General features: G+C 42.0%; 1 protein-coding gene across 1 annotated transcript in view; it reads left to right on the top strand.

The window, feature by feature from the left end:
• LOC115363644 (neuronal-specific septin-3-like) overlaps positions 1-16442 on the top strand; it is a 96325-nt gene that overhangs the window by 67667 nt on the left and 12216 nt on the right. The window contains 1 exon segment of the mRNA XM_030057916.1: positions 15844-16053. Within this exon segment, the coding sequence (XP_029913776.1) occupies positions 15844-16053 (210 nt within the window).

Below are 16442 nucleotides of genomic sequence, written 5' to 3'. Positions count from 1 at the left end.
TATTTGAACTAAGACCTGGTATTTCCATCTGTATGTGTGTGTCTTGTTTATGCTTTCTCAACAGTGAATATGAGGAAGTAAGTGGTCAGTGGGACATGTTGGGATGGAGTAGTGTTGCTTGAATGCCCATGATGGTCCTTGAGGCGGGCATGGTGTAAATTATGAACTGGGTGGAGTGGGTGTTGAATACTCAGGTGCCATACAGGGCGAACTGGGAGAAACGTTTATCTTGGCAGCTGAGACTGCAGCGGAATGAAATAAATCCCCCCTTTCCAGGCTGTTTTGGGTATTTTTTCTGAAACGCGACTCTTTATCTCGAGGAATGCAGGTGGTGGTGGTGCTGCTGCTGTGAGCGTATGTTTGTGTGTGTGTGTGTGTGTGTGTGTGTGCGTGGGGTTGTGGCTATAAGGGTGCACTCGAGCCCCTGCCCTGGTATGTAATTACCCTTCCTGTGAGGCTAGAGACAGCTGTTTCCTCTGCTCTTTAATCACACAAGTATACATACGCCATAAGAATACCACTTTACCAAACTAATTGGTTCCCTTTCAGGTTGGGAAAAAAGTGAAGGAGTAGCCTAGTGGCATTTTGTAAATATTCTACAAACATTTAAGCTTCTGTTGAAGCACTTTTTAATTATGGCATAAAAATCCCGTGACTGAAAGTGTCATTCTTCTCTGGGGGCCTTCCTTCAAAAGCACTGTATAGTACATTCAGGTTGGATAACATTGTGTATTGTTCATAATTAAAAAAAAAAAAAAAAAAAAAAATTAAAAGGCTATAGTATTATCACCTTTACTAGCATTGTGTTTGATTGGTGAGAAAGTGATGAATTGAATAAAGCTATGTGGAAGGATATTTATCACTGCGTTCGACAATAGTACCAAATCATATTTAATTCTCTTTGTTAAATTTCACAATAAAGTACTTACAGACCTTGTTTTTTCCTCATTTTTCTATTTTTCATGCAGATTTTGCTGAACATAATAATACTTGATTAATAAAGAAGCTGTCTGAAAAAACCTTGTCTTGCCAAAATAAAAATGATTTTGTATTTTAAAATTGTAATATTGATTACAGCAGTGTTTTCCGAAAGTGTGCCACCCAGGTTCATGGAGGCCTGCGACATCTCTAAATATCTGAGCACCAAAAAGCATCTGAGACCAAAGGGCAAACAAAATTAGAGTAGTAAGAGGTGTTTTGATGAAGGAAATCCCAGTAGTCTGATGTCTCTAAGGCCTGTGTGAATGGAATTAGTGGGATGTGATGAATGCAGAGCCTGAGGAGGAGATAAGAGGGTCGGGCCAGGTAATTGACAGTCATAAATTAGCCCTGGTGGACACTCAGGAGGCCCAAAGGCAGTAGTCAACCTCAGTACACACACACACACACACACACACACACAATTTTTCTCTCTCTTGAACCTCCATTACCTTAATATCTCTGTTTGTTAGCCCCATTTCTGTGTTTTTTTTTTAAACTGTCCTACTGACACACACACACACACACAGACACACACATACACACACACACGCTCTCATGACATCATCATCATGACTTTTATTATTTCATTGTTTCATTTTCCCCAGCGTTGCATTCCTTTTCGTTTCCCTTCTCTTCCTCTGTCCTGCTCTGTTTCTTCTAAAGATCACTTTTGTGTGTATATGGGTTGTGAGGGGGTGAGGCATGTGTGTATATGTGTGTGTGTGTGTGTGTGTGTGTCTGTGTGTGTGTTGGGGGGGTAAAGGAAGTGGGCGTGTCCTGCTCCTCACGTCCTGTGTCACATGACGGGGGTGTGTGGGAGGGGCAGGCAGGGAGCTTCCAGAGCCAGTGGAGTCTGGCCTCTCACTGGAGCGCTGCACTTCGGCAGGGGACGACACATACATACACACACACACACACATACACATACACACATACACAGTTCACACACGGTGAGTGTTCTGCATACCGGGAAAGTGTGGGTGGCTGGCTGCGTGTGTGTGTGTATGTGTGTGTTACACAGAAGAGTGGCTGAAAGTGTTTTCTTTCGTTTTTTTATTGTTCTTTTTTATGTTTTTAATTTTCTCTGCACACTGTTGAGTTTTTTGTGGTTTTCTCTTTGGTTGATGTAACTCTGTACCTTTTGCACTCTTGGCTCAGGACCTCAGCTGTTAGTAAGCATCTAAATATGTGTGTTTGTTGTTTTAGCTGCAGAGAGTGTCATGTTTGATATACTGTAGGCTACATGTGAGCTTTGGCTGAAAAGTGACTCTCAGTTCAGCAGTGGGTTTGAATTTGGAAAGAGAAACTAGTCAATCATTGTTCAGGACATGCACTCAGGATTTGCATGTTTCCCATTTACGTGTGTGTGTGTGTGTGTGTGTGTGTGTGTGTGTGTGTGTGTGTGCATGCAGGACGTTGTGTATGTGTAATTACCATTGTTTAGGTTTTGTATTCCCACTGTCTTTCATCCCCTAAATGTTGTGTGTGTGTGTGTGCTCTGTGGCAAGCCTTGTAATCAATCCATCCTTTCATAATGTACACAAACACACACACACACACACACACACACACACACACACATAGGGACGTTCCATCATGTTTGAGCCCCCCACTCTGTTTAAATTAGTGTTTTTCCATGTTTCTACCCTGTCCTGACTTGGTCCACACATGGGGCTTGTTCTGCTGTTTCAGCGAGCGATCCATTACCAGAGCGTGCACACAGAGTGCACAGAAGTATGTGTGTGTGTGTGTGTGTGTGTGTGTGTGTGTACAGCAAAGTGCAAGACTCACTCCACATGTGCGGTCAGTGGGCTTCATTGTGTGCACGGAAGGGAATCTTTTACTTTATTTTATACAGTGGAAAATACAATGAAGGGATTTTTCAGTTGATGATAATTGGTGGAAAGTATTATAGTCCTTATTCTTCTCCAGGGGGAATTGATCTCACTGGCTGCTCTTTCGGCTTTTCTTGTTTTTTTGGCTGTTTGCATTGACCCTGTGCAGATTGAGGTTCTTATTCATTCATCTCCACTTTTCTCATCTTGCTAAACCCCCCCTCCCTTCCCCGTTTCTCTGTTGAAGTTCAGACAGTGGTTGTATGAGCCCTAGTAAAAGTGGCCATGTGGCAGCAGCGCAGACGGAGCTCAGCCTTGTATTCGTGCAGTTTTTTTTGTTTTGTTTTGTTTTGTTTTTTTGTTTTTTGTTTTTTGGTGTCCAGGCCTGATCTGGGGCGTAGCTCTCTGACCATATCAGCTAGGCCTGAATCGATGGAAAACAGCAGCCCTTCTTCACCTTTTTAGAGAATCAGCTGCCTCTGGTTTGCCTCACAAGTTCATACACACACACACACACACACACACACACACACACACACACACACACACACAAACACACAGTATACACACAGAGTTGAAAGGAGCTCTGTTATTTCCCTTGCGCATTGCCAGGCGAGAACAGACAGTGGCCTTTCACCAGCGTTTGATGGGAGTCTGGAAAGGTCGTCATTACCTTCTGTATCTTGTGTGTGTGTGTGTGTGTGTGTGTGTGCACTCAGTCAGTCAGTGGAGCAAGATAATATATCTGTTGGTAGCATTCTGCATCATAGCTTTGAAATGCAAAATATTTCAAGAATGTCATCAGAGCAGTGAAATGTGAGCTTGATATGGTTGCATCTCAAAGCTGGACTGCATTCTTGGAATAGTTAGTTTTAGTCTTTAGTCTATGAATACACATGAGTTTGTCTGTTTATTAAAAGATGTTTGTTTTTGTATGTAACAAGGAATATGGTGTGTAGACAAGAGTGTTTTTCTCCCCACTGCACTGTGGCACGTGTGGCATGTTGAGTTTGGAGAGAAAATCTGCAGTAATTGTGAATTGGTAATTAAGTATTCACCCAATTATAATGCAGCCAGATAGTGGAGAAAATATTAAAAAATGACATTTAATGAGATCACAGTGCATCGTGTTTGGTCGTATTGTAATCTGGCAAATTAACATGGGCTGTTTAGGTTCTTGGCGGCAACTGTAACACTACCAGCTGATAGTGTTACAGTTATTAAACACTTTTCCTGTGTATGTGGGTCAACCACAGGCCATAAATACTGCACTGAGCTCTGAAGGGATGTCTCTCTCTCTCTCTCTCTCTCTCTCTCTCTCTCTCTCTCTCTCTCTCTCTCTCTCTCTCTCTCTCTCTCTCTCTCTCTCTCTCTCTCTCTCTCTCTCTCTCTCTCTCTCTCACTCTCACTCTTTCTCTCTCTCACACACACATACACACATTGTGGAGTTTGTCCAAAGGGCTTGAGGCTTCCTGTTGGTGATTTTGTTGATAGAGTGATTATATATGTGTGTGTGTGTGTGTGTGTGCATGCTGAAACTGCACTTGTTACTGACTGTCAAAGAGGCTTGAAGCACATCAAGCTTAAGCCGCCTGATCCTAAGCTAGATGTACAGGGGCAAAAGATGAACAGTCCACAGAGAAAGATCTAAATCGGATTGTAAAGAGACATGCATGCAATGTTTCTGTCAGTCACCTAATTTGAGGAGTACCCGCAATCTTTTTTTAGTTGCATGTCTGGCATGTATTTGTCACACTGACTGTAGTAATGATGAACAGTCACAGAGCAGCGATCCATCTCACACTACAGCTGGTAACTACACACCTGTCACATGCCCTAATGTGACTGATGGCTGAACATGACAAAGGTATGAGTAAGGAACAGTGCTAGCTGACCATACATCAAGCCATGTTGGAATGCTTTGTTGCAGATATTAGTTGATGACAAACAAACTCAGCTGGTACAGCGGTCAACTGGTAATCAAAGGGTTCCTGATTCGATCTCCAGCTCCTGCAGAGAGTGTGTTGAAGTGTCCTTGAGCAAGACCCTGAACCCCTAACCGCTCCTGTTGGGCACCTTGGCACCTTGCGTAGTAGCCTCTGCCATTAATGTGTGAATATGAGTCAGACATTCTAAAGCGCGATGAGTGGTCAGTAAACTAGAAAAACACTACAGAAATGCAGTCCGTTGGTGCCGAACTCATCTAGTAACAGTGCATTACAACACATGAAATTCTACAAGAACAGCAAGACATCACAAAGTAAATTTTAAATATACAAAGAGGATTCCATGGCTGTTTGCACTCATGCAGCTTGACATTATGTTAGGTTAGGATAGAATAACATGACTGAGTTGTACGATGGAAGGAGATAAATTATGTTCTGAGGCATCGTTCCTGAGGGTGAAGTGGCGTGGCGCGGCACATCCAGTTGCGTCCTAATGAAAGTTCATCTGATGTTTGCTTTTACAACAAAGACACAATGTAGTAAAACACAGTTATGCATGACAAATGTATGCCTTACATGATGCAGCTCTCTTGACTCATGAGTTATGTGGGTGTATGTGTGTGTGAGGACAGGGGTCAGATTCCTGACCCCCCCGGCCCCTGTGGACCCATGCTTGCTGTCAGCCAACCATTTCACTGATACACTTTGACCCGAGCACTAAGATAAAGCACTTTACTAGCTAGCTACCACAGCCTGGCTAATGACCGTAACCCCTCCTGTCAGCGAGCAGCTAACAGATAATTGCAGACCAGCTTATTATTCAGTCTCTTAGCAAGGAGTCTAAGAAATTGAGCAACTTCCTTATCCATTTAGCCTTGGTGTCAACATGTGGAAGTTAATGTCTAGTGATTGCTTTAGGTTTATATTTGCCTCTGGAATTGTCTTTGGCTTGAAACTTAAGCGATTTTCAGAGATACTTGTGTGTGGACTCTAGTATTGTGGCTGAATTGTTGGTCTTAAATTTAGATGTTGGTTTGGAGATGAACCAAAGGAGCCTTGGGTGTGTGTGTGTGTGTGTGTGTGTGTGTGTGTGTGTGTGTGTGCGCGCTTGTGTTCATGTATGTGCTTTTATTTTTTGTTTGTGTGCATGTGTTTTTATTGATAATATAGGGATGAAGCTTTGCACAACTGACTTTGATGCAGTTGCAGGGCATTTTGTGGTGTCACAGGCAGCTCAAGAGCCTAGAAAGACAACAGCTCTCTTGTGCGCCACCACAGTGTGGAGACAGTACACATTCCTCTGGCCGTCTAGACAAACCTGTGGCCTTCTACTGTCATTACTGCAATTTACAAACATTCCCCAAGCGTCTGCAAGAAAAGCTCGTTGACGATGCTGCTAGTTGTTACTTGGAGAAAACTCTCAGGCCTTGGAGATTTATACATTGTTACAGGTTTTGAACTGCGGGAATGACACTTGTGGTTTACAGTACATGCATTTGCAAGCATCCATGCCCACATGCAGTATGGACAAGGGTTTGAGGATACAACACACATCTGACACACACAGAGCGTGTGCAGTGCAAGGTGACACTGTGTGCTAGTTGGTCCCTGCAGGGGCCAGAGGCCACATTTCTCCAGAGAGCTGAATGAAGAGGACTATGGGAACAGGGCCTTGCTACACAAACACTCTGACTTTAATAACACAACAGACCGTGTTTGCACTGCCACCACCCCAATTTCCCCTTTTTATTGAAGGATTCACTGTTAGGGGATGGGAAAATTGTGTGTGTGCGTGTCCCTCCCTTGGGACTTTGCTAAACCCAGATGGTCTACGGGTATCTAATTGATTCTGTGCTGGAGGTATTTTTGGAGCCTTGATTTCATGTAATCCATGGCGTTTCTCATGTATTTGTGCACATGTGGGCCTGTTGTATCTGGCTGATGCTACATGAGCCTCTCCCACTGGAACCACTTAATTGTGTTTGCACCAGTTTCTCTTAGGGTAAGTCAACCATAAAACACAAGCTGGAAAGTCACTCAGAAGTTGCTCTGTTAAGGCCTCCAAGAAGTCTTTCAGTTTAATTTCATCACAGAGAATAAGATTTGCAGAAGGCCACGCGCTTATCAGGAAGCATCTGAGTCATCATCAAATATGCAAATAAAATGTTCAGATGAAAGTAGACTGCCAACATCCTTCCTTCACTTCCTCCTCTCTCACTTTCTTTCCATTCCCCTGTCTGAGAATGTAAATAGAGGACAAGGAGCAGATGTTTTTAAAGTGGCCCATAAAAAGATTTTGGACAAGAGTTAAGATGCAAACGTCCCATTTTAGTGGATTAGTCTGTTGACTTGTGTTTGACATGGAGCACATGGCAAATATCTGGCCTATTCATGTCAAGTCTTTTAGAGCTCAGTTAAGCAACGCATAACTCATGCCTTTATCCTCACAAGGGGTTGGCAGGGTGATGCATTGAGAATGGTCATCCTGAAATAGAAAATTTTGTTTCAGGCTCCCAATAGCAGTCACCCACCCTGCTGAAATGTCCAGAGTAAGACACTGAATCCCTTTTAGTGTCAGGGAGAGGCACAGTTTACCTACAAAGATTAATAAAGCATCTCTGTTAGCTGATTTGATCTGTACCCATGTTGAGTTTTTACTTTTACTTTTACTTGCATTCACTGTTTTCTCCCGTGTTTGGGACTATGACTCTCCTACTTGCCCATCCCCCTCAGATACATTCATGGACATCATTTAGCTATCAATTATTGATTTATGCTTATGTTTTTCCACTGTTATAAACCTCACTTGACAACCACAGCGACCCGAGATCAGTTCACCATGCTACTTTTGTAAACAAAGAAATTAATTTATTACAACTAAGGCTCCACTATCATTGTGTGGAAGTGGGCTGCATTTTCTACAACAGAAAACTGCTCAAACACCATCATTTGAAGAAAAACAAACATTTTTAAAAAGACTGGATTGACTTAACATTAACAGTGTTTCCCCTAGGTTGACCTCTTTGGGGAATGGGATTTGCTGTAATTAATATAATTAGGGGGAGATATATAGATAGATAGATATATTGGAGGTGGGGAACCAAACAGACAAGACTTTTCTTGGTTTTAGTCTAACGAGCCTGTACTATACATTTACTGCCAGAATGACAACTCACTGCTAACCATTTCCTGTACTGACTCACATTCACATTCACTTTTCTGCTGCTTGCTTTCTCACACTCACTCAACCACACACTTGCTTCACACACACATTACGTTATTCCTTAAAGGAGCTAGACTACTCTCATATCAGTGCCTTTCACATAGATGTCCTGTGAAGAATGAGGAGAGGGAGGATTCTGGGATTTGATGCACTAGTCAATGACCCAAAACAATTCCGCGATAACATAGGGTTTTACCATGTGAAAATCATTAGTAGCCCATTGCTGTTAATGATCATGTGAAAATTAGCAGCAGTGCTCACAATCCATACATTTGCTGCAGAACGAATATAAGGGAAATACTGCATTACACATACACGTACGTTTGGTCAGGGCTACTTTAATTTTTAAAAAATCTGAAAAATATTGTGGCTCAAGATTATTGTTTTGCATTCTATATAAATGATTTGTATTTTTGAATGTTTTTTCACTCTGATTAGCTTTTTATTTGCCATATTTTTGGTTTTATCTGATTTAATCAACCACACAATGGACATTTTCTCCTCCTCTGCTGCTGCAGCACAGTGTAAAGGTCAGTTTGCACTTCTGTGTCAAAATGCTGCCATAGTTACACCGTGTCCGTGCCTCCTGTGTAGCCCACAGAGGCTGCCCGCTGTGTGTTTCTTCCACATGTTTTTTTGTGGTTGATATTCACCGATAGCAAAGACAACATGGAGCCGGTTGAAGAGAGGAGAGTTGAGAAGCTTTGCAAATATGTTCTTATGTTGCCAACTCATCCCCCAAATTATACAGACTGCAAGATGTCACTAAATTCATGGTAAGAAATATCCCAAAATATCAGTGTGGACAAATCCAATGTGTACGAGAGTGAACTCTTTGTTTCAGAGAATGTAAACATAGTTGCTTTTGTTTTTATCTGTGCTTCATTAGCATGGAATCAATAAAAACCTGACACTGCTGTCTAGTGTTTCAGTGTTCGTCTCAGAGCACAAAACTATCAAAGCTCACATAGGTTTAGGCCACTATGACATAGCTACAGCCGACGCAGAAGAAAAAAATCAAGCTTAGGTTTGGACCGCTTGATCTATTAAACAGCACAACAGCAGCCAAAAATACTTGAGTTACAGAGTTCATGTTCATATATTTCTCCCCAGAAGCCCTTGAATGTGCGACAAGTCATACAAACGACTTCCAAACTTGGAGCTTACAGGCAGCGCTTGAAGGCAACATCAGACACAGTTAGCTCTCATTGTTATGAGAGGACTCCATTTACAAAAAAAAAAAAAAAAGAAAAGCAAACACAGCAGGAGACCATGCCTGCTGTCACGGTCAACCTAGCAAAACTAGGTTGCTATCAAAACAGTTTAAAATGAAGGTTTCGGTATATTGCTCTGAGTGGTTGACCCTCGTCACCAAATGCAGTTTTCTGAGACCGCAGTTCTGCAACTGTACTCCAAATGCCTTGAGAAAATAGCAAGCCAGCTTATAGATGTACAGTATTTTGGCACAAAGAATGGATGATTTATGGTGAAGTCCTATTTCAGAGCTCAGAGAATTGCTATTATTTTCATTTTTAATTAGAAACTGCAGTTTTTGTTCACTTTTAGCAACTAGAACTGATTAAAATGTGTCTGAAAACATACTTTAATTGATTGTGATAGTCTTAAGTTATCCCTTCACTTAGAATAATTTAAATTTTTTCTTGTGTTTATTTAGCAAGTTATTAGATATTTAACCTTTTCCTTGTTAGCATACTTTCGTTGGAGTGCTATATTATGATAATTTCAAATGGATGTAATTTTAAATGTCAGAAGCCATTATTTATACCGGGAGCACTCCTCACTCTAACTATGCACCTAAATATGGGTCAGGGCACTGGTTTAGCACTGGGTGAGCAACCTCCGTCTGACTTCTTTCCTAGACCCTAAACTGGCAACGTGACCTCTGACCTGCTCGTCATGCTGTCAAAATCAACAGCCTGGACAGCTGGAGCGTGGCTCTGTGGCTGGGACAGCATCTACTCCAAATATAGTTAACATTCACACACAGCATTTTTGATTGTTCTTCACAGTTTCGGTGTGAGCTACCTATAGAGAACAGAGACGTGTCTCACTGTTGTCTACTGTATTTACAGCTCTATTGGAGCATGTGTGTGGTTAGCGAGGAATGCCCTGGGCTCAGAAGTGGAATAAGTCACAAACTCTTCTCTCTTCACACTGGTTTCTTCTCTTCCTCCTCCTTTGCTCCTTTGTCCTTACTCTTCGTCTTCTCCTTATGTTTTCTGCTTCCACCCGCTCCCCTGTTTTGGTCCTCCTGTTTTTCTCCCTTACATCTCCATCTCCACACATCCTACCCTTTTCTCCTTTTTCTTCTTCTTTGCTGCCATCTTTTCTGTCTGTTTCAGCTGCATGCCCCTGTCTCCTCCCTCTTCTTGTTTCTGCTCTTTTCTTCCATCCTCCTCCCACATGCTTTCTGGTGGAGGAGACTTGCTTGCAGTATTTACAAAAAAGCAAAGCAATCCGATATGACCAAAAAAAAAAAAAAAAATCTTTAGTGCCTATAATTGAAAACAGGATCGCAGCAAAAAAAGTCCAGTGACTCATTCTCTGCTTTCCATTTTCTAAAATTAATTTTACTTTCTTGCAGAGTCAAAGGAAGTGCATTATCCTTGCCAATTCTGTCCCATAACTGGACTTGACATTTGGGAAAACTTAATACAGAGGGGCATGACATGAGGACTGACATGATGTATGGAGCACACTGATTTCCACAAAACCAATTAGGAATTTTCAGCACTATTTCTCCATATTGTCACATGCCACATGCTTGTAGTCAACGCCAGTTACTCAAAAACTGCAGTATGATGTACCTATTCAAGTATTGCTCATTCAACTTCCAACAGGGCAGTCAAATGGTTTAAAAAAATGCAGGTACTGTTTTTTCTTTTGAATCTGAAGCTGATACAGTTTAATGCAAAGTTAGTTTGCTTGAAATTCTCATCTTGCTTTGCCTGTCACCAAAATGTTGCAGAAATCGACTTAAACCAGATCTGACTGTTTAGACGTGAGAACATGCACATCCAAACACGTGCACACCCCCCACCACTAAACATTTCAGTCCCTATTTGGCCTGGGATGAGGCTATATTTGGCCCAGTTGAGCCAGTATTTCGTCTTTCTCTCCCCTGTGTTTGATAAGGTTGAGGTAATGTCCGCCAGCTGGTAAGCCTCCACAGCCAGACATTTCTCATTTGGAGGTTAAAGGTCAGTTAACATTTATGGGGTCATGCTCCAACTGGCTGTCTGCAGACACCTGTGTTTACTGGCTGGGAACGAGCGAAGTTCCCCAGAAACTTGGCAGGACTTAGTGGAGGAGGTCAAGATGCTGATCCCTGTAGAGTTGGGCAACACCTCTGTTTGATTAATGGTCAGTGTAAGAAGATATCAGGGAATAGGTGCCATCTATTCCCTGGGGCATCTATATGGAAATTGTGTGGAGTACAGGATTTTGATTAAGGCAGTGCAAAACTGAGAAAAAAACACAGTATTTTAGGCTGAATACCTCTATTGAAAATATGACTATTTTAGGGAATGAATATTTGTGCATTCCTGAGATATTTACACTCCTGGTCTTTTCCTTGACCTTTGAATCAGTAATTAGTAATAAGTAGGTAGGTACATACTTTAGTAATCCCCAGGGGGAAATTGCATAGTTACTGTCATAGTTATTCATACAGACAAAGGGAAAAAACAAGTATAAACCTCAGGAAATATAAGATAACCTACATAATACCATAGCTGTATCAAGAATAAATTATAGCAAGAGATAAAAATGTATATAAAAGGCATGGTGCTAGGATAAATAAAGAATAAAAACATTGATTAGTTTAAAAAGGAATAAATTATGGTGCAAAACATTCAATGAATATGTCTCTCATAATTAGTAATGTGGATATGATGAGCAGTAAAGACAAACATTGCTCATTTTAAGCAGCCAGGCGGGCAAATAAAGGCAGAAAATTGTTGATTTGCCTTAAAAAGGTAACATTAAAGTTATTTCACAATATTGGAATAACAAAAATCCCAGATGACATCCAGTCTCTTTAGTCACAACATTCCATACGATATATCGCCCAGCCCTAATTTACCTGTCGAAAAGACCATGGGGTCCTATTGGGTCATGGGGTCAGTGAGTTTAAGAGAGACCAGCAAGTCCCAAAAAACATTATTTTAAGGCTTGGCATTTCCATATCAGCATTGTCAAATTGTGAGACTCGTAGTTTATTGGTTGTGGCGACAGCAGGCTCCAGTTGTTTACTACCAGAAAAGAAAGTGATTCAGTGTTGGTTTGAGCTGGGTTTCCCACAGTAAGACGTCCAGGATTTGGCACAGTGACGCCCGTGTGCTTTTTTTGTCTTGTGTGTTTGCCAGGTGCTTTGTACTGTTTGACACTACTTTGAACTGACCAGATGGACAGTGAGCATTCAGCATGGACAGTTACAAAGCCCCTGACTTGGAAGCAAGCCGATTAAGATGCAGGACGCATAGGCACACACAAAAAAAAAAACTCTTCTTCCTCTCTCTCTCTCTCCCTCTCTCCAACACTCACACACACACACACATTTGATTGAAATGCAAGTGGCCAAGTGTCTCCACCCACACCAGGAGATAAGTATGTTTACTATTTGTTAAACAAACCAGCTTGTTCGAGTAACAACCAGTCTTAGCTCTAAGGTAGCGTCATTCTCAAGACCTTATAAGGCCATTCGAACAAGGAAATGAGGGATTCCTTTTTATGTAACCCAGATAATAATCTGTGTGCATAAAGACAAAGAATTTAAAAACTGTGATCATGGCCATGTAAATGTTGCCGTGACCAAGGAAATAATCTGGGCCTTCTTTTCAGCATCACAATTTAAGCTATGAATATTCCCTCTTGTCTTACTGAAGAACCAAGGTGTTGGTAGCACTGAGCAGTAAATCAATCTTATCACTTATCTTGTCTCCCAGTTGAAGAATACTCTGATGATGAGGTGATTTTCTTGATATTGTGACACTCAGTTCTGCTGCCTAAATTAAGATAGCAAGCTAGTTTTATTAAAAATACAAAGTTTTATGCCTAGAAAATTAGGCATAAGCTTTTTTTTTAATCACATCACACATAACATTACCATTCAGTACAGTGGGATCGGCATTAGTTTGATCATTTAACATGTTTTTGTGCACAAGTCATATTGTTATATTGATGTTGAACAATGGCATTTTGATCTTGATATTGATTTCAACAATACCACCCAGCCCTAGGCGTGGGTCTTTTACTTTATTGTATTCGTTGTTGCTGCTTTTGAAGGATATGTGAGAACACCAAGCCCAATCTCTCAACAGTATATCTCTTCACCCATTTCAAGTCCCTGTGATGTTGTGTTAGTGTCTCGCCTTAGGCCAAGCCCTGTTGTGGCAGCCTTGTCTGTGAAGGTGTGCTAGCCACTGGAGAGCATCTCAGTTTACAGCACATAGCTAACGTAGTGGAACAGGGAGAGGAGAAGTGGGAGGAATGGATGGGAGGATCGTCAATGGTTAGCAGTGGAGGGGAAGAGAAACTGGAAAGTGGTTGTAAGGTTAAAGATAAAAGCCGGAGCAGAAAAAAACAGTGGAGTGATGTGAGAGGAAAAGGAAGTGTAGTCCAACAGGAGTCAGGAGGGGAAAGGGGAGAGGAATAAGGGACGGGCAGAGAGGAGAAACAACGACAGAAAAGAGGAGAGAGAACCTGAGCGGAGAGAGGAAAAGGGTGAGGCCAGGAGAAAAGACATGAGTGGATAAATGGGAGAGGAGACGTGGAGGGTGTGCAGTAAGTTGCTGACTGATTTCTGGAACAGGATGGGGAAGTGGTGAAAGAGGCCAGGAGAGCTGCTTCCATAGGTGGGCCACTTTGACACACACACACACACACACACACACACACACACACACACACACACACACTCACTGAAACACTTTATAAAAGTAGGGCTTGACTTTGAATATAAACCAGTGTTAGGTTTATGTCTGCTCCGATGTTATTATTCCAACATTATTTTTCCATTAATCAACACAGTGTCAGTGTGAATTATGTTGACTTTAGACTGGGATCAAACTCTCTTTCCACAGTTAATACTGTTCCCTGGTGATTTCTTTCCCAGATAAAGAAGAGAGCTGAATAGGATTAGCTGGTCGACTGGGTTTCTTCTGCTTGTGTTTTTGTGTTTTGCTGTTTGTCTTGGTGTGTAGCAGGCCAAGTGTTTTGGAGGAGAATTTGTGACTGCCCTGGAATCCCATAGCTGTTAAATTCTTGGCTGCCAGCCCTGACTGCACCAAAGGGAGCTGACGGTCCTCTTCTGTGTGTGTGTGTGTGTGTGCGTGTGCGTGTGTGTGTGTGTGAGAGAGAGAGAGAGAGAGAGGGTGACAGTGTGTGAGTGAGTGTACAGGTCTAATGTGTGACCAAAAGAAGGAGAGGGCGAGCTTGTTTGGTCATGCCAAACACTCGGCTTCATGCACTGACTCAAACTTGCAGTTTGTGTGTGTGTGTGTATGTGTGTGTGTGCATATGTGTGCATGTGTGTGCGTGTATGCAGCAGTGTTGGGCCAGGCTGGCTGTGTGAGTGGATCATATTTCAGCACCAGTGATCTCTCCCTCTTTTCCAGTCACTCATCAACAAGACACTAACATTTCAATGGGGCAGGGAAGGGGGGAGGAGTAAGGGAGAAGGAGGCCTTGTGAGGGGTAGCAGCTACAGGACATGTACTGTACTGTGTGTGTGTGTGTGTGTGTGTGTGTGTGGGTGTGAAAGAGATAGAATACCTAACCTACACTGACTATACACATTGTTAAGCAGAATTACAGCCACTTTCTTCCTATATACCATTGAGCACAGCCATTCAGAACACAGCATAGTGTTAATTTGTCAACTAATTTTTTGATGAAAAATGGTAATCGTCAACCCTTATCACAGTAACGTAACAGAAAGGCTATATGTTGGTCATATAAACATAAAATGGACTTTGAGAATACGTTGGGATATGTTGGGATCTAATAGTTTTCTGTCCAGTCTGACTTGACTGAATCGAGAGTCCAGAGCCTGTTTGTGTAAGAGCCCATGTTAGAAAATCCAGGGGTATATTTTTATTTTACATGTGTGTTTGGTTTAAAGAAGCAGGATGAAGTGACCAAACAGATTTCCTTGCCACCTCTGCTCCAATTCCTGTAACAAGAGTTGATGAGACAGCAGTTTACCAGATGGGCACTGGGATTTTCAAGTATGAGGAAGTCACTGATGCTGTAGTTTTCGTGCAGGGTGACAAGAAAGAAGCTGAGTTGGATGCAGGTTGTTCAAATGTGCTTTTCTATAGATCTCAGATTATTTCTTTCAGGGTCTCTCTCTCGTAGGGCTGGGCAATATCGATATTGTGATTTGAGATTATATATCATAATACTATGGTATAGCATAAGTGTGGTCTTTTCCTTGTTTTAAAGGGTGCATTACAGTAAAGGGATGCAGTTTTCTGAACTTATCGGGCTGTTCTAGCAGTTTGTCACTACCTGCATGCTCATCATATCCAAATTACTAATGATTGTTTATCAAAAATCTTGTATGTAAATATCTGATGAAAGCAGTACTAGGCATCCCTAGAGTATTGTTGCAATATTGTGATATTTTTTTTTATTATTTTGTTTTTATCGCCCAGCCTACTTTCTTGAAATAAGGCTTTTGCCATTCAAAAAGGAAATGGGAGTTTTTCCCCTGCTGACAGATTTCTCATATTCTCACCTACTCTCTCCCATTCCCCCTGTCCTCTTTTCTTTCCCTCCTCTCTCTCTCTCTCTCTCTCTCTCTCTCTCTCTCTCTCTCTCTCTGTCCAAACAGGGCCAGAGGTGATTCCCAGCTATAGCAGCAGTGCAATGTCTGAGGCAGTGGTGCCCGATGCCATGATGCCCCCAGCCGCGGGCAGCCTGTACGGGGAGAAGGCTGGCGGCCCGGTGGTGGACTTCAGTTATGTGGGCATCGACGCCATCCTTGAGCAGATGAGGAGGAAGGCCATGAAGCAGGGGTTTGAGCTCAACATCATGGTCGTCGGTGAGTAGAGGATGGTCGCACATACACACATCAAGTTATGGTATTTAGCAGGTATTTCGTGTGGCTCAGTGGCACTTCAACATGACATGTGGCTGTTTCAGGGGATCAAAACTGATTATTTTACTACTAGGTCCCACATACTAATAACATATTTTTGAGGGGTTACACTTGTGAGCCCCATAACCCGCGTCTACACACTGACTCAAGTAACAACTTAATGCGAAATCCCCATTCCCATTTATTAAAACAAAATCAACATAATGCACCTACTAAGCTTAAAACAGTGCACTGAAATGTGGATTGCATCAAATTGTAGTGAATGAATGATATGTATCCATGCAACAGGCTAGAGAATCAATATAGCATTGTCAGATATTGTAAGCATGTTA

The sequence above is a fragment of the Myripristis murdjan genome, chromosome 8, assembly GCF_902150065.1.
Source record: "Myripristis murdjan chromosome 8, fMyrMur1.1, whole genome shotgun sequence".
NCBI lineage: Eukaryota > Metazoa > Chordata > Actinopteri > Holocentriformes > Holocentridae > Myripristis > Myripristis murdjan.
The sequence above is the reverse complement of the archived record's forward strand: the minus strand, read 5'-3'. Positions and strand labels throughout refer to the sequence as shown.